Raw genomic sequence first — 18,143 nt, 5'->3', positions numbered from 1 at the left:
TGGACTACTGCACTGTGAATAGTGCCATTATGGTCCTTTGCTATGTTTTTAGTTTTCTTGAGGACAAGAATAAAATTTCTCAAAAACATTCATGTTCCCTGGATGTTATAGAAAACACAAGTTATTTAATAATTTTGCGATTTTTGTTTAAATTGTAATAAGTCCAGGTATGAAAAATGCATTTTTGTATTAATGCCGGCAAGAGTAACAATAAAACCACCGTGACTTCTTCTGCAGCACTTTTAATCTGAATATTACTCTCTCTGGTTCGGAAATTAGTGCTTCTGTCTAATACTGAATCTAGGCTGGTTATAGGAAACTGTCTGTATGGAGTTTGCTCTGTCCATGTTCTGACTTTTTTTCCAGGCACTCCGGTTTCCTCGCAAGCTCCCAAAACATGCCTCTGAGGCTAATTGGTGAAGTGCCCCTCAGAGTGAAACAAAATGGATGGATGGACTCTTCTCTCAGTTGGAAGATGGACATTTTGCTCTGTGGGGTAAAATTACAAATTTCATGTCTCTGAATTGAAGCTTCTTTGTTTTTATAGATTTAGTTTCCCACATTATCTTCCCACGAATGGTGTCCGGCTCCGCCAACCGGCGGATCCCCATCAGCCCAGCCCTTTCATTCCTGAGAGAAATATGAATTTAATGAGCTTGACATTGACGAGAAGCACCCAGGCAAAATAAAACAGAGGCCTTGCTCAGGATACACATCGACTCGATGTTTTTCTGGAGATTTCTTTGAAATGTCTTTGACTTTTTCTCTGTAAGGCTTAAATAATTTCACACTTGACAGCAAGTATGATTTAATGCCACAATAAATCCCTGTGGGGTGTCCGACTGACGAGCTTACAACATTACAAATCACGGAATATGAAATCTGAAGTTCACTCCTTAATATTTTATAACCGCTGGCATTCAACAGGAGAGGAGAGCTGCCTCTGATCGAGAGAGAGAGAGACCAAGCAACGCGACAAGGCCGAGAAAAAGGACACCATTGATTCTGCTCATCAGATTCTCCGACCTCGCCAGAAAGCATGTGGAAGTGTATTTGCAATCCGTGCAAAAAGCAGCGACAATTGTCAGTCTTCTATAAACGCTCTAAAATGATTCATTTTCTAATTTGTATTTACTAAAACCCACGTCGATAAACATGTCATAAGACAGAGTTGGTTTGGTTTCCAACTATTTTAATCGCGGGAAATATGAAAAGAGACAGAAACTTTGCTTTACAGGTCATTCATTTTTACTTTTTTTTGCAACAAATTCCCATCCAACCTGCCCTCCAACAAACTGACATCACATATTGGGAGGCATAATTAAGTGTGAGTACTAGTCAGTACGCATAAATCCAGATTTAGAGTAATTATCATCGTGTTCTCAAGATGTTCTCTGCTCCCTTCAGATTTAATTTATTCTCACACTGTGGATGAAAAATAATAAATGCATCTGCCTTGAGCTTATCAGAAGTTGGCTGACCAGAGCTCATGAAAGATGTTTTACTCGGTTTAATTTTTCCTGTTGCGAAGCTCTTCTTAAACTCTCTGGCGCCCCCTAGTGGTAGAACCCACTTTGTGGTAGAGGAAGTGGAAGAAGCTGCGTCAAGACTTTGCTTGCATTATCTCCCGTAAAATAATGAGTGTACTTTAAATTCTGCCTCACATTTTGCCAGAATTAGATTATTTATAGGCTTATCGGAAGGTTTCAATTCGCATCACTATGTAATATTTCCAATAAAAGAGCACATGCTCTGTATGTAGGTAAGTTTCCTTTGGGAGCATTGGCTTTTATTTAGCTGACAAGTCTAAACATATTGTCATTGTGTGTTATTCCTGTGATGGACTGATGTTTACTCTGACCTTTGCTCAGTGTTACCTGGGGTTATACTGAATGGAAAGGGGATATAAAGCAGATGTATGGATGGTTTGGTGTGGAGAAAAGAAAAGCTGCATTTCATTGTAAGCCGACCTCCGCAAGTTATCTGAGATGTGTAGATTTCCATTTTTTCCACCCTCCGATGTGATACCATAATCTTGTGGAAGAGCCAGGGGGGCTCCAGCTGAGAAGCAGATAGTTGGTTTCCATACATACAGCAACACTTTCACTCTCGGGAGCCCCGCTGATAGCGGCAGTAAGGCCGATTGCTGGAGCAGAATCCTCTGGAAACTATACACACGAAGCAGGGGAGCATGCTTATTTTCAAAGTATGCATTCTTGTTTTTTTAGGTATAAGGCAGAATATCTGTGAATGTTCGGTGGCTTACTGTTAACTGACGTTCCCCTGCATGCACGCTGACAGAGTAGGTTGGTTTATCACACAAGTACACACTCCAGATGAAGTACTTAATGCAGTTTGAGGCTGTCATCCCTGCATTGCTTTTGTGAAATTACAGATCTGTGGTTGTTTTTGAAAGAGGGAGCAACTGGAGTTTGGAACCAGGCCCAGGATGTGCCATATGCCTACGAGGCAAACCAGTGGGTGTGCTGTGACAACATCAGGAGCTTCAAGGTAGCACATACACAGGATACTTGCTTTATCGTTTGACAGGACAGGCTTTTTTTTTTTTTTTTTTTTGGCTGTGCTGAAATACCTCTGAGCTAAAAATGTCTTCCAATCTCCATACCCAGTAAAAGATGCATTAAGTATTCTGTATGTGGTAAATACTTAAGTTTTCCATCTGTGCTACTGCAGGCAATATGACAGAAACAGTTTTTTTTCTTCTACTTCTTTTTTTTTCTTTTGCATTTCATGTCAGTCCTTCTATAGGCAAGGTTAAACCACTGTTATCAGCAAACACCGTGGAGGTCTTGGGATGAATTTAAGTTTGAAACTGGAGCAGTTAAAATGCTGCGTACATCGCTCCCTACTGGCTGCATGGCTGAAAAGAGGTAACCTTAGAGGTTTTGTATTGTGGATATGGAAACCCAGATGTGCATTGCATTCACATGAGAAAATAATCTGTGGCTTTCTTGTGTTCACAAGAAAAGAAAAGAAAAGAAAAGAAAAGAAAAGAAAAGAAAAAACCTTCATGTTCAATTTTGTAAACAGACAAGATACGTCTATCAGGTTTCTTTGTGTGTGTGTGTGTGTGTGTGTGTGTGTGTGTGTGTGTGTGTGTGTGTGTGTGTGTGTGTGTGTGTGTGTGTGAGCTCAGAAAAAGTACCACGATTGTGACCATTGTTTATGTACCACTTGGAGAACAACTGATCTCGATCAGTCATTCCCAAAGTGAAGGCTGCAGCCTACTGGTGGCCTGTGAAAGTACTGAAGGTGGGCTGTCAGAGGGGGTTACAATAACTGCAGAAAAAAAATTTCTCAATTACAATTTACTTAGCAGACACTTTTGTCCAAAGCGACATACAACAGTGGGGGCAATTTAGGGTTCAGTGTCTTCCCCAAGGACACTTCGACATACGTTGAAATTATGTACAAATAAACTTACAACACCTGATCTATGACCTACATTAATCCCAATGACCTAAAACCATCAGTAACATATGAGTGGAAAAGCAGAGCCCAAGAAATACTTGTTATGTTAGTAATAACAATAACAAAAATGATTAATTTTATTTATAGTGCACTTTAAATTAATGAATCTCAAAGTCATAAAACCAACAATACAAAACAGAAATAAAAATGAATAAGACCAGTGAAATTGGAAGTTTTTTAGTCACTTTTTAAAAGATTCACTAGTCTGTGGTACCCTGAGATGATCTGAAGTGAATTCCACAGGCGGGGAGCAGAAAGCCCAGTGGTGAGTTTGGTCCTCGTGATATGAAGGTAATGCATTGGTTTGATATAGCGCTTTATAGGACACTCAAAGATTACATTGCATTATTCATTCTCTCCATACTGGGTGGTGGTAAGCTACTATTACAGCCACAGCTGCCCTGGGGTAGACTGACGGAGGCAAGGCTGCCAGACCGCGCCATCAGCCCCTCCAACCACCACCAACCGTTCACTCTCACACTACTTTCATACTTAGGCAAGGTGGGTGAAGTGTCTTGCCCAGAGACACGACGACAGTTTTACGCCTGCAGGAGCGGGGATCGAACCGCCAACCTTCCAGTTATGAGACGACCCGCTCTACCATCTGACCTACTGTTGCCCCATGAAGGTGACATGAATTACTGGAGTGGAGGGGGCGCGCAGTGGTGAGCGGGGTGAGCAGTTCCTTGAGGTAGAGGGGTGCAGTGGATGCATTGGTAGGTGAAGAGGCATGTGATGTATTAGACATTCTGAAGGTTTTTGTTTCCAAACTCCAAAGAGGAGTGAATCGCAGTCGTCCAGCCCGGAGGGGACAAAAGTACGGACAAGCTTGTGGGGTGATGTACAGAGGCTTGCAATGTTTTTGAGGCAGCAGAAAGATGTTTTGCATAGGTGTTTAATGTATACGTCAAATCACAGGTGGGCGTCGAACTGCACACCAAGGTTAGTGACAGTAGAGGACAGTCGTACGTGCTGACCAGAAAAGGTTATGGCCGCTACAGTAGACAACTGAAGATGACCAGGTGTGCCAAATAATATGGCCTCAGTTTGGAGCTGTTTAGTTTTAAGACATTTTGTATCCGGGTGAAGTGGATGCTGAAGGAAAAGGGGGCGAGGGTGCATGTTTAAGTAAAATGGGGTGTCATCGGCATAGCAGTGGACGGATATTTTGTAGTGGGTGATAATCTTGCCAAGAGGAAGCATGTACACTGAGAAGAGGGTAGGGCCGAGGACGGATCCCTGAGGAACGCCGCAGGTGACCGTCTGCGTTCTTCATCAGTGGAGATGTATTCTGACCGTTTAGTGAGGTGTGACTGGATCATCAACAGTAACGTCCCAGCTGTGATAAAGACTTGGTCAAAAGACATGCAAGTACATTTTTTTGAGCATGTAATAATCTGGAGTTCATTGCTCCTCTCCATGTTGACTTATTCTGTGTCTGGAACAAAAGTTTGAAGGGAAAATCATCTTGGTCTGAAATTTCAAACACGTTCTGCATATCAGGGTTGACTTGAATAGCTTCCTTATCAACAAAAACAACAATCCTTCTCCTATAAGGCACACAGGAAAGAAAATTGTACGGTGCACACTTTTTGTCATAATGTACAAGCTCACCAGAGTTCGGACTGCAGCAAGCACAAAAAAAAGTATTTTCTTTGATAAATGTTTTTGTTATCAATTGAAAATAAGAGTCTAAAAGCAATAAATTCATGATCAAGCATTTCTCTGTATAAAAGGAGTCAATTCCTTAGAAATCAATAATATGGGTGATTGATATTGGGGTTGTATGCAACAATGGAAAATCACCTCAAAAAGATCCTTTATGTGCATCAACTGATACATACAGTAAGATATAGCCCTAAAGGTTTATGTCTTATGGTAATACACAACAACAAACAAAAAAACTGACACGATTTATTGATTGAATTGCTTGATTTCGGTGCAAGATTGCCATCACACTACTGAGTAGCACTGTGGTCATGTTGTCAGCACATTTATGAGTACAGTGCTCATGTTCAAGACCATTTAATCTATTTTAAGAATGATATCAGCAGAACTCAGAGAAGGAAATATGTTCTCTTTCCTGATAAAGGTTTAAAAAGTTGTCGTTGTCTACTAAGGTTGTTCTTCTACTGTTGTCGTCTCAGATGTGGCTTCAGTTCGCTCTCTGCATAAAGGAGAAGTGTCCGATCCTGCAGGGCCGCAGTGCCACATATTTTGGATATTTTCTTCAGAGTTTGGTGATGAAACACTTTGTGGATTCAGGTGTGTTGGAGCAGGACAGTGGCCCTCCTGGACCACCATTTGACACCTTTGCCCTGAAGGATAAACACATACAAATGATTTGTGGCGTCTTTCAGCCGCTGCCTCTCCTGACACTTCCCTTTCTTCAATCACCGGAGTGAACATGACCTGTGAAGGAGGCTCCAGCTCCACTGGAGGCAGCTGTTCTGGTACCGGCAGCATGAAAAATGGATTCTGCACTAGACAGGCGAACAGCATGTACCCTTACCCAACAGACAAACAGAGACTGTAACGACCACAGCACAGGGAAAACCTCCCTAGTTCTCAGGAGCCCTCTCTCTGGTTGCTTAAATAAAGTTACAGATTGACTGGCTTACTGTTTAAGAGTGCGATGAATCTCTTCAACTTTCTCTCATACGGTAACTTTTCAGAGTGCAAAGTCCGTTCGCTCTGCATACTGGATGGATGTTGACCCCCTGCAATATTTTACAGAAACACAGTGAGAGTTGTTCAAGCGAGACAAGCTGACATACATGTGATTTTGGTCAGTTTCCAACATTTTGACACAATTTACTGTTTATCATTGGCGCCAATAAGGGAGGTCTGGATTCATGATTCAAACTGATATCGAGTGATATTTTTGATTTCATCCTTTTATGATTCTGGAGTTGTATATTGTTGCCTGATTTCATCTAAAGTCTGTGCCCTTTAATCTGCCCAATCTTATTTAGTTTTAGCATTTACCCTGTTTTCATTTCTCCGTTGTGACATTTAGATTTAAGGTGTTTTTTTATGATGATGTATGAACAGCTCTTGTTTACAGTTGTGGTGGTTTTCAGAGCACTATAGAAATAAAGTCAAGTTGAAATGTTTTCAGTTATTGACCGTGCTTTCACTCCACTTCTGCACTTACATATAAAACAGTTAAACAATGGGAAAAGTCCTGTCTGCCTCTTTAAATAATTTTTTGAATAAAAAAGTAAACGCCTGGGTTGTTGAAAGTATGTCTTCACCATTTTTTTCTGTTTCAGTCAATTATGAAAAAATCAGAACGACATATTCAGCCTTTGTATAACTTTTTATTACACGTAATAAACCAGAAGACACAGGAAAAAAAAACAAAACAAACACAAACACAATGATTCAAACCGACGAGTGTGTCAAATATTCTATAGGAAAGGAAGTGAAATGTTAAATTCAAACCCTGATGAAACATGAACTGAAGACAAACCTACAATTCAGTGAATAAAGCTCATGACGTTAAGACAATCTAAGACAGCTAATCTTTAACTGCAGCACGCTATTGGCTTTGTAAGTACTCCTCAATTCCTGCACAGTATATGTACATTCACACAATGTGATTTGAGGGGTTTCAGTAAAACAATTGAAAGTTTTTGATGGTTGTTGTAACACTTATTAAACTCCAGCACAGTTGTTGAAGCGTACAACAGGACCGCTGAGACCGACTCAGCTGGCCTCCTTGTCCTCCTTCTCTTCTGTCCTTGCCGACCCGTTCTGCTCAGCCGCCGGTTCCTCCACCATGGCCGACTTCTTCGATGTCCCTGTTTCAGACGCACGGGGGTTTGGGGAGGGGCGGCGATGAGAAATGAAAGCCAACAAAACTCTCAGCAAGCCTACAAATAGTGATTCATAAGTAGCGCATGAGGACTGTGGTTGATGGTGTACCTGTGAGGTAATTTCTGTGCATTCGATGGAACAGCAGGAGTCCAATGAAGAGGATAAAACCAATGCAGGCGATTATCATTCCGCACAGCAGGAAGCTGTAGCTGCCTTTGGTCTGAATAATCTAGGGAGGAGACAGCAACATTAAACCACTGAACATGATTCTACATCTCTGCCGGGCATGTTTTCTTTTTGCAATTACAGGCCCATTTCTCCCCGTATGCACACACTCGCTTTCTATAATAACGCCAATACACATTCAACTTACTGAGCCGACCAGAACTTGCATCACCATCTCTCCCATGCCCGCGCTTGTCACCAGGACTGAGGTTGCACATCCTGGGAAAAAGAAAAAAAGACACGCACGGGTTATGTCCTCTCGTCTGGCTTTGATGCCGCTACTTTGTCATTATTATGGTGCAATAAACACTTTATACCCTGGTAATCAAGAATGTCTTCAGTGTAGGCGAGCATGCAGGGAAATATGCTGCTGAGGAAAAGACCACATAAAGCGGTCCCAACAAAGAGGAAGGTGCTGCTGGTGTAGAAAATAAGCAGCATCAACACGGTGACAATAGCTCCTGCCTGCAAACACAGAGGATGCTCAGTTTAGTATTAATAGCACAAGTGTTGGTGTGTATCCTATCTACATACAACACAAAAAGTGACAAAATGTGTGTTAATTAGATTATTTCTTTGTTGTAGCACGCCTCTTGGCAAAAAACCCACAACGTTGTTAGAAAGCGTTTATTTCCCTTTTATATGGTGCCACATTTGTAAAGAAAACAAATTTGTGGGCTGAGCAGCAGAGCTGAGTGTGTGCTTTCCAATGAAAAAAAAGCCATAACTTGATCTAAATACTTCAAAGGCCTCACCAGATTGAACAGGAGCAGTCTCACTGGCTGAAAACGATACGAGAGAGGTATAGACAGCAGACGTCCAACGGTGATTGTTGCCCAGAAGATACTGGCCAGGTACCCTGCTGTCTTATGGGGGATCGACATGGGTGGGGTCACAGCGTAGGTGTACACAAACCCGGCGTACGCTCCCTGCAAAACAAACGCCGGGCTGTTTCACTCGTCCCAGCTTTATTGGATGCAGATTTTTGTATGCGCCCATAAAAGTTTATACAGAAAACAATGAGTGAAATGCACATCCCGTTATTTATCTGCTCCCCGCACTCACCACAATGCCATCGGTCATAAATAGCACCATCCCGCCGAGGATATGAATCATAAAGAAGGATACTGGCAGCCCTCGCAGGTTATCATTCTGACAGCAGCTAAAGATATCCCCATGACCTGCAACAGAGTCAAGAACTCACAAATGACAGATCGGTGCACACAAAATAGCATTTTATAGTTTTGTTTTCATTCAGACTGAGTGAGAATACGAGGAGAATATGCATTATTCATTTTAAAACATAAGTCCTGTTAAAAAACAGAAAATCCATATCTTTACCTCCTGCTTGATGTTCCTCCTGCTCCTCCGCTGGGCCCTCGGCCCCCTGCTGGTTTTCCATCGCTAGTTCATCCTTGTCCATAAGGCGGGGAGTGCCGCTGGGGAAGCATGGGAGCAGCTGCTCCCGATACATAAGGAACAGGACTGCAATGGGCACAGGAAGCTGGAAGCACACACAAAGTCAAACTTTCTCTGTGTTCTCATATACATTGTTACGAGAAGGATAAAATGAGATGTAATGGTCGAGTGTGTCTGATTAGCCTCTTACATTAATAACTGCCATGATCCAGAAAGCGTAGTGCACAGTGGACTCCCATTGCCCTCCCTCATGATGGCTCTGAGTGATGTTGTGCTCCAGCGTCGGACTGTTTCTCAGCATGCTCCTGAAGTGATGCATGAGCTCAGTCCCGTTCGCTGTGTGGTTCCCACAGCCCGTCTCCGAGAGGAAAGGGTCTGCAATCAGTGGGCTCACCAGGGCGCCGAACCCAATGAAGAAATGAAGAGCCTGCAAAAGAACGGAAAAGGCCAGGGACATAACTCACCGCAGTGCTTCAAGAGCTGCGGTTTATGATTAGCTCCTAACTGGAAATGTATTCCAACTGAGCAACTTCTGTCATAAATCCTGCTCATTTCCTGCCATTATGTCTATGAAAAAAGAAAAAAAAAGGCAAAACAAAGCCAATATTTAAAATTATTTATCAAACAGAAGTCCTATCAGGTATTTTGCAGGCCTGTTTACCTGTAAGAACACAGCAGAGTCCTTCTGATAAATGGTGACCAGCTGGATGTTGGCAATGGTGTCAATAATTCCCATGGCCAGACCGGACACGGCCATGGCGATGGCCAGCAGGAGGACATTAGTGCACGCAGGGATGATGGCGAATATAATAGAGATGACGAGAGCGGAGACAAATAAGGCGGCGAGAGCACTGAGTAACCTTCAGAAGGAGAGAGGAGACAAGGACACACACTCACAATCAAGGACAAAACACTTCAAGGTCATTCATGGACTCACAATGGGAGCAAAGAAAAGTCCAGTGCCGCGGATACTCACGTCCTCTTGAAAACGCCGCCGACAGAGCTTCCGATCAGCAAGCAGAACTGCTGGGCAAAGAACACCCAGGTGATCTGGCTGAGCGTCGAGCCCGTCTGGCACTGCAAGTCCAGAATTGTAGGTCCGAGGAAAGCGATGCAGAGGCCGAAACTGAAGAAAACGCTCCAGTAAGTCAGCGTGTGGTGGGCATTTCTTTTGAACAGAGTCACAATACGTTCGTCCACAAACATCTTGGGAACAGTGGAGCCAGACGGACGAGATACGACAGCGAGCGCAGCTTCGGGAGGGTTTGCGGATGTGCAGGAACTTGAGTTTCTTCATCTCTTTTAAAGGTCTCAGGTCTTTACTCGCCAACCGGAGAGGATGTCCTCTCGAGTTAATAGGTGACGCGGAGATCGTCCGACAGTATTATTCCGATTCGGACTGTGTCAATGATTGGCAGTAAGGAAAACTGAGCGTGTTGAAACTGTTCAGCATTTGTAAATCAGGGCCGCTTTGAGCCATTTTGATGGAGAGTGTGTCATTCTTGGAAGGAATGACACATAGATGTCTCATGGACAGGTTGTCTTTCCTTTAACGCCTCAACAACTCTCATTTCTTATGATGGAGATGATCTACAGTGCTACTGAGAGCCATCATGTAGCATAAAAATATGAATCTATACAACAGGAAATGGCTTTTTATGTTAACTAAAGTGTTGACCAAAAGCTGTTTTTCAGATTGTTAATAAATACATCTGATTTCTCAAAAAGTCTCTTCTTGTGTAGTATTTTGTAAAATATTGTCAAATGTTTAATTCATTTCGGCTTGATATTTCTTTTTTTAATGTAAGACATACTGTAACTTACCAATGACTCATTCCAATGTAAATGACTTATGGATGCATTATCTTTTTTTTTTAGTCTTCAAGAGTCCTAAGAAAGTTGAGCCTTGTTGAGTTTTGTTTGTTACTTTTTTGTCTATTATACGGTCGGTGACCTGTGGTAACATTCCACTTGGCACTGGTCTTAATTCGTCATGTAAAACAGATCAACATTTGGTCGACTAGAGAGGATAAAAATCTTAAGTATCGCACATACTCTCTGAATTCTGAGCAGATGAGAACACAACGGACTGCAAATTATAATATTTCAACTGTTAATATACTATCAGGTTAGTGAAAAACCAATCGATGGTTGGGATAACTCTCATTCCTCACCAGAATCAATTAAACTTCCTATTTCTGCTTTTTACTTGTGAAAGTCACTATGAGAACATTCCAGTCATACATTTTAGCAGTTTTAATCTTATTTCAGCAATTTTTGAAAGGCTCTTTACAGTATTTTTTCCAGGAGCTTAAAAAGACCACAGTTGCCACTAATGCACGCTGGACACAGAGCTGCAGAGATGATAATCACACACCTTCTCAAGCTTTTCAAAGTCAAAAATTAACTTTAAAGGCATGCTTTTGGACTGTGGATGGAAATGTGGAAGGAAAGCAAACGTGCAAGTCCCCAGGTCATAATGGAAAAGGTGATATTCTCTGTGTCAGATGAGAATCAGCTGGGGCCTCTGTAGACATATCTAGTTTTTAAAAAACAGTACTCTATGTTACATTGTTTTGATCAGTCAGGATTTTGTATTTCTTTGGTGATTTACTCGATAATGGTGATTCATATTAAAGGGCAACTTCGGTTTTTTGACACCTGGACCTTATTTATAGGTGTGTGCATGCTCATATACTCACTCAGACAAACATCGTGCAGCTCGGAGTCCTTCAGAAGTTATTTAGATCCAACCGATGTAGCCACACTTAGCGGGGGCCACAGCAATGGAGCTTTAGTGCGGGACATAATCTCTGCAAAATCGCTCATTTCAGCTATATTTCTTCATCCATCGCCAGTGTTATCATAAAGTCACCTCGTCTACCGAAGAGCTGACAGTTTTCGCTAACTTGGCCACAATTAGCTCAGATGGGAACGTTGTGGAGGTCCTCTCCCCAGCAGAGAGGCACTTTGAGTCGGCCTCGGCTGTCACGGTGCCCCGGCGTCTGACTTCCAGGGGCCAAGTGGGGGCCGAGTTGGTAAACGGCCATCAGCTGCTCCACGGAAGCTCCGGACACCGGCGAAGACGCATGGCTTGCGGGCGGCCGCTAGGCCGCTGGATGTCTCTCCTCGCCGGGAGGATGCGTATCTCCGCTCCCCGGTGGATGCGTTCTCTGGGCCGGCCGCGAGACGCGCGACGGCCCGCCGCGTCGCAGCCGGAGCTCTCTCCTCAGCGGGAGAATCCAGATCTCCGCCGCCCGACTGATGCGCGCTCCGGGCCGGCCGCGGGGCGCGCGGGGACCCGCCGCACTGTTTCTGGAGCTCTCTACGCAGCGGGAGAATCCAGATCTCTGCCGCCTGGCGGATGCGCGATTCGAGCCGGGCCGTGGGGCCCCGCCGGAGGCCCCCCTTCCGAACGGAAAGGCAACCCAGCATCGATGGAGGAAAAAATACAGCCGAAATGAGCGATTTCGCAGAGATTATGTACCGCGCTGAAGCTCCATTGCCGTGGCCCCCGCTAAGTGCGGCTACATCGGTTGGATCTAAATAACTTCTGGAGGACTCCGAGCTGCACGATGTTTGTCTGAGTGAGTATATGAGCATGCACACACCTATAAATAAGGTCCAGGTGTCAAAAAACCGGAGTTGCCCTTTAAAGTCTTTTAATGCACCAAAGGTGGGTAAACGTAGTCTGGGCTGTCTACCTGCTGGAGTGGGTCGTTTCCAATATCAAAACTGGTGGTTCAATACCATATAAGATACTGAACCCCAGCTGCTCCCAATGGAGGCCTCACACATTACATTTCAGCACAGATGTGAATGTGACTAGCAGAGGAAAGCACTTTGAGGCTAGATGTGGTGAAATTGTACTTTCTAAGTGCTTTACTACTCCCCCCTTGCAGGTTGGTTGAGGCTGCATCCGTCCTGCTACAATCCCCACCTCAGCTCCATATGGTCACCATGTACATTGTGACACTTACAGTCTTTAGCTGAAATGAAAGTACGTCGAGGATCTGCATGATTTGTGTTTCACCTTTGGATGTTTTATGGGTTTAAAAAGTGAACTTAAAGAACGGTCTTGCATAATTTGTTGAACTACTCAGGCAGAGCACAAGGAAAGACTGAATGCCGAACGCCTTTAATGATTGCATGAGAAAACTTGAGTTCCGCCGGCTGTGGTCAAATATGGTCCTTCCGGCAAGGTCGCAGCAGAGGAAGCCACAGAAATGTTATCATTATTATCATTATTATTATTAAGACTTAGCCATCTTGAAACTTACACTTTAAGACAGATTGCAGAAGCTGCTCGGGGTTTTGTGTGTCGTATATTAGAAGGCTGACACAGATCACGACTCATTTTATTTATAGTGTTATATTTTCATGTACGCTTTTGTGCTGTGGGTAATCAGTAAATTATCTTGTATGTTATTTGCTCGGTTCTTATCTCGCTCCTGCAGTGATTTCCTTTGCCCCCCCCCCAACAAACACAGAAATATGATGCCTATCTCCATGTGTCAGATGTCTTATTTAAAAAATAAATCTTGTTTCTTTGCGGTGCTTTTCTGTCTGGACTGATTTCAGCACACATTGTATTTGTAGCCGTTTCAAAATGTGTCACGATTTCCTGCGACTATCTCGCAGCGCTGCGCTGTATTTCAGAGTCAGACAGCCAAAAGCCTTAAGCTGTGTAACTGATTTGCCAACATCTCCTGCTCCGTGGAGGTGCAGGTACTAAACCCTGACAAATATATGTGTTTATACAAAAGGCATTCATTAACATTCACTTCCTTCTCCTGAGATATGGCAACACGAGGCGGTTTCTTCAGGTAATTGTCAACTAACACTCACTCAGAGACGTGCGAGGAAGTGTTAAAAAATGAACAGCCAATTCCGGTTACCGAAGTAGAACATCTGCTTTAGAAGGAACTTAATATTTACAAAGGTTATATGAAGACAAACTTCTGTGAGCTCTTAACGTCGAGGTAGCAAACTCTTGGCCTACATTTCATTTTACTTAAAATATTCTGGCATTTTCATATAATTTAACATCTGAAAGTGCTTTCCAGCCCAAAGATGTAAATCAAATGTTGTGAAAAACAATTCTTAACAAGGCTTTATATTATTATTTTGGACTGAAAGTGTGGCAGAGCTACAGTGAAGTGGAAAAGATGCCACTTATTTTGTTGAAAATGTATCTTGTTCATTTTTCAATAAATTATTAATTGCAGTCAACAGTTTTTAATCATTCCTGATTATGCTTTTAGTTTTTCTTGAACAGATTTAGATTTCTTCTTTTTAACACTGCTTCAAAAAAGTGCTATGTGTTTATATTATTGAGATTTTCACTTCACTTACAGTTGATAAACACTTGGTACCTTTGAAATAAAATAAACATCATTTTGCAGATGAATATATATTATAAAACTTTAAGGTAAGTCACTATGATTGACAGTGAAATGTAATAAAAGCACCAAAGGTTCAATTGTAGATCAGCTCCAACCATATCTATACTTTGCCTTGAGTGGTGAGTAATTAAATATTTGTAATTCGCATTGTAGAGAATATCTATTTTTCTTATTGTGTACCTTTACTCACTACATTTACAGAGAAATATCTCTGTTCTTTCCTCTTTACATGCTTTAGGCTGCAGAAGGTGACACATTAATGAGTGACCAAGTAAAATTTACAATCGCTGAACATCAAGACGGCCTGTTTCGGTAACAGAAATGAACATTTTTAAATGATAGATAGATAGATCGATAGAGTTGTATTTACTTTAAATACTCAACAACTGCAGTTTTTTTTTTTTTTGCAGTCTTAAAGTGCGACTCAAACAGGGTTGCAATGAGAAACAAAAGTTATTCTTTGAACAGACTGATGTGGAACCAGCCCTCTAGTGTCAAACTCTACATTACTCTGTGCCATGAAAGCTGAGCAGCCACTTGAGTAAACATTAACACAGTTGGGAGCAGTCCCCTCCTAAATTTCAACACTAGATGGTGTAAAAGCACTGCTTTAATTCTCAAACTCAATGAGGAAACACACTTCAAGGGGGTCTTTGAGAGGAATAGCTAAAATTCATGGATGAAAGAGAAATGCCATCAAATCTGCTGTCTCCTGATTATAACACTAATCCATCTCCATCACGGGTGTTCTCTTTACGTCTAAAAAAACACTCCACGCGCGGCGTCTCTTTTTCAGGATGACACCTGATTTAATGATGGCAGCTAGAAAAAAGGTCTGAAAACACTGTCACTTTGCTCCTCTCAGTCTCATCTCCATAGCCTGACATTTATCCAACCCTCAATCAGAGGCCTGAGACTGCGACAGGGCAATGTGACGGGAATCATAAGATGATTGCTCTATTTTTTTCCTCCCTGCTCCCCCCCCCCCCCCCCCCCCCCGCCAACCCCACCCACCTCCAGCGTGTGATTCTATATATTTAACTGCCACACAGAAGATGAAGAAATCAGCTCGTATTATACGCCACAATCTCCAAGTATATCTGCAGGAGTCAGTGTAGATTTAATAATGGAAGTGGAACAAAAAAAAACACTTTTAAAGAAAGAGGAAGTCACAATCTGTCTGTCTACCTGTCATCTCAGGCAGACAGACATGATTCACTCTGCGCATTAACACAAGTGAGCGGATTAGTCTAAGCAGACGTGACATCGACTCCTTTTGGAGCATTAAGAAACGTATCAGTCACCTTCCCACATTTCTCTGGCTGGTGTCTGCAGCTCTGGATGGAAATGCCCCGCAGTGCACCCCCAGCCCTCACCCCCCCACCCCCACCCCACCCCCTTACACATCTCCTCAGGCCCAAAATAGAGCCAAGGATATGTGGTATGCAAACAGACATGTCTGAGAGGCAAAACTGTGCCGGTGTGTGAGCTGCTCTGCTCTAAAGCCGGCCGCTGAGGAAGCAGTGAAGACGTAAGGGGTGTGTGAACACGTGTGCATGAATATTTGCAGAAATAACGCAGGAATATTATCATTGGGTTTTATAGTGTCACTTCTGTTAGAGAACAGTTTTAAAGGGTGCTTAATGCTTTTTTTTTTAAATGCAGAAGCCAAGATGTTGTTGTGATTAAAACCCTTCCTTCAAGCACATAAACATCCCATGTTTGATTACTGGATGTGGTCCTTTTGTGTGATGCTTGCATGGTTTTTTTTTTTTCCCTACACAATCTTGTCCAAAACCACACATTTGATGTTCAATATTGACTAAATTAGCCGTAGGTGCGAATAAATGCGTGTGGCTGTCTGCCTCTCTGTGTTTGCCCCATGACAGACTGGCGACCTGCCCAGGGTTTACCCTGCTTTCTCCCACAGTCAGCTGGGATCGGCTCCAGTTGGATGAGGCTGTATATGGAAGATGGATGGATGGTTGGATCTCTGCTTCGCAAAGCTGATGGACATGGCAGGACGACCACATTACCAGATGTTATTTTTAGGCTTTTTCTGCCACATTTCTGTAGGAAACATAATCATGTTATGAATCATCTTAACTTATAATAATCTGTAGGCAAAGTCACATCTTTGACATTATGTCACAATAAGAGGAAACTCAGTATGTGCATACGTGTGTTATATGTTTTCAAGATCTGCAAATGAAAGACCTCGTTTTGTGTTTCATAAACCCTAATGATTTTGTCTGTTGTATTTCACCCTTCAATTAGTGGTGGAGATTTTTTTTATCACGTTTTGATTTCTTTCTTGTGCCTTTGTGAAAAATACTATGCAAAACATCCCTCCTGGTGGCCCACAGCACACATTTTCTGTCCCGCTTACATTCTTTGTGGGGAAAATAAATACGATATCATGGCAAATGAAAGATAAAGCAGAGCACACCCTGGACGAGTGATCAGTTAATCAGAAAACTAACACAGGCCTATATTTAAGCACAAACACTTCAAGGAAAACACTAATTATTCCAATAACCACAAACAGAGTGAGGAAGCTGGTTTTCTACAAGAAACAGAGAGAACTTTTGTTGTGAGGTGAGAGTGCTAACCACTTCAACACAGTGCGGCCTCATCTGAAATTGATAATATATAGAGCTTAAAATTGAGTACGAAACCACTAATCCACTTCATGAACTTCCCTCAAAATGTACATATATTATAGGAATTGTACCAACATCTCGCTGGCATAATGTGCTGCTTGTATCTTCCTCAGAATATAATACATGGCCTTTCTCACTTAAAGTAAAATTATTCTATTAATAGGTTCTGAAGAAGATGTATGATTAATGCAGGTTCAGTGAAATTTCAGAAATTACTATTACAGCAGTCAACATTATTACGGCAGCTTTCATATCTAATGAAAGCGGTAGCTGCGGTCAAATGGATACAAATCAAGAGTACAGACAATTTAGCACCATGAGGCCAAACAGCTTTGTTGAATTTAAACCCACACTGCTGTGAACTATTCTCACATAAAAGGCCCGACCTGCAGATTAAGCAGTGTGTTTCCAAGGACACAGAAAGTTCACCTGCCCGCAGGTTGAATCTGGGGTCATTATTTCTGTGAGGCGACAGTGCGATCCACTGTGCAACCGTACCCTGTCATTTTTCACGTCAATATCAGCAAGAAGCACATTTCACATCAGTCTGCACTGTGTGTGACTTGTACCAAAGTACAATCTTTAATCTTTTTAGTTTTGGTATTAGGATGACAGTTTGTTTCTTCCTTCGTTCCTTACTAACTTCCTTTCTTCTTTCTTTCCTTCCATCTGGTATCCCATAAATATTAGAACAAAATGTGCCTGAACACTGTACATGTTTTATATTTTAATATATTTATGGAGATAATGCGAGGAAAACAAGTGAGAATAAATAAAAAGTGCAGCTGCCAAGTAGTCATATACCACTCTAATAAAATATAGAATTTTTTCCATTTTTACTTCAGTTTCAAAGAAGGCTTTTTTGTTCCCACATCATCTTTCAAAGCAGCGTTTGGGTTTGCTGGTGTACTGGACTGTGTACAAACCCATTTCCTCCAATAGCCAAGGATTTACAATTATGAATTGAGCTTTTAAGTTCATCGAGGCATTGATGCTTATCCAAAGACTTCAATCAGGATTTCTTACCAAGGACTGCTAACGGCAGAGCAGCCGATCACATCTGGAGCCGTCTGAAGAAAACAGCTTCTATCAGCCAGATCCCACTTTGTATTCAGGA

At 42.3% G+C, this 18,143-nt stretch overlaps 1 protein-coding gene across 1 annotated transcript; it reads right to left on the bottom strand.

Annotated features, from left to right (window-relative positions):
- Positions 1–7,203: 7,203 nt before the first annotated feature.
- On the bottom strand, positions 7,204–10,164 carry mfsd4ab (major facilitator superfamily domain containing 4Ab). Its single transcript, XM_030119298.1, has 10 exons — positions 9,935–10,164; positions 9,620–9,818; positions 9,149–9,385; positions 8,881–9,043; positions 8,605–8,720; positions 8,295–8,468; positions 7,857–8,004; positions 7,688–7,758; positions 7,423–7,543; positions 7,204–7,298 (listed from the first exon to the last, which is right to left on the bottom strand). The coding sequence occupies exons 1-10, from the start codon at positions 10,162–10,164 to the stop codon at positions 7,204–7,206; spliced, it is 1,554 nt and encodes a 517-aa protein (XP_029975158.1).
- Between the last annotated feature and the right edge of the window lie 7,979 nt (positions 10,165–18,143).

Source organism: Salarias fasciatus, chromosome 20, assembly GCF_902148845.1.
Source record: "Salarias fasciatus chromosome 20, fSalaFa1.1, whole genome shotgun sequence".
Taxonomy (NCBI): Eukaryota; Metazoa; Chordata; class Actinopteri; order Blenniiformes; family Blenniidae; genus Salarias; species Salarias fasciatus.
This window is presented reverse-complemented; position numbering and strand designations above follow the sequence as displayed.

Bases quoted from the DNA above. Each gene is read 5' to 3' on its own strand.
- mfsd4ab (XM_030119298.1), bottom strand. From the start codon at position 10,164: ATGTTTGTGGACGAACGTATTGTGACTCTGTTCAAAAGAAATGCCCAC. The intron at 9,044-9,148 runs GTAAGAGGCTAA...GTGTGCTTCCAG, and splicing joins GGATCATGGCAGTTATTAAT to CTTCCTGTGCCCATTGCAGT. The intron at 8,469-8,604 runs GTGAGTGCGGGG...TTTGTTTTGCAG, and splicing joins TTATGACCGATGGCATTGTG to GGAGCGTACGCCGGGTTTGT.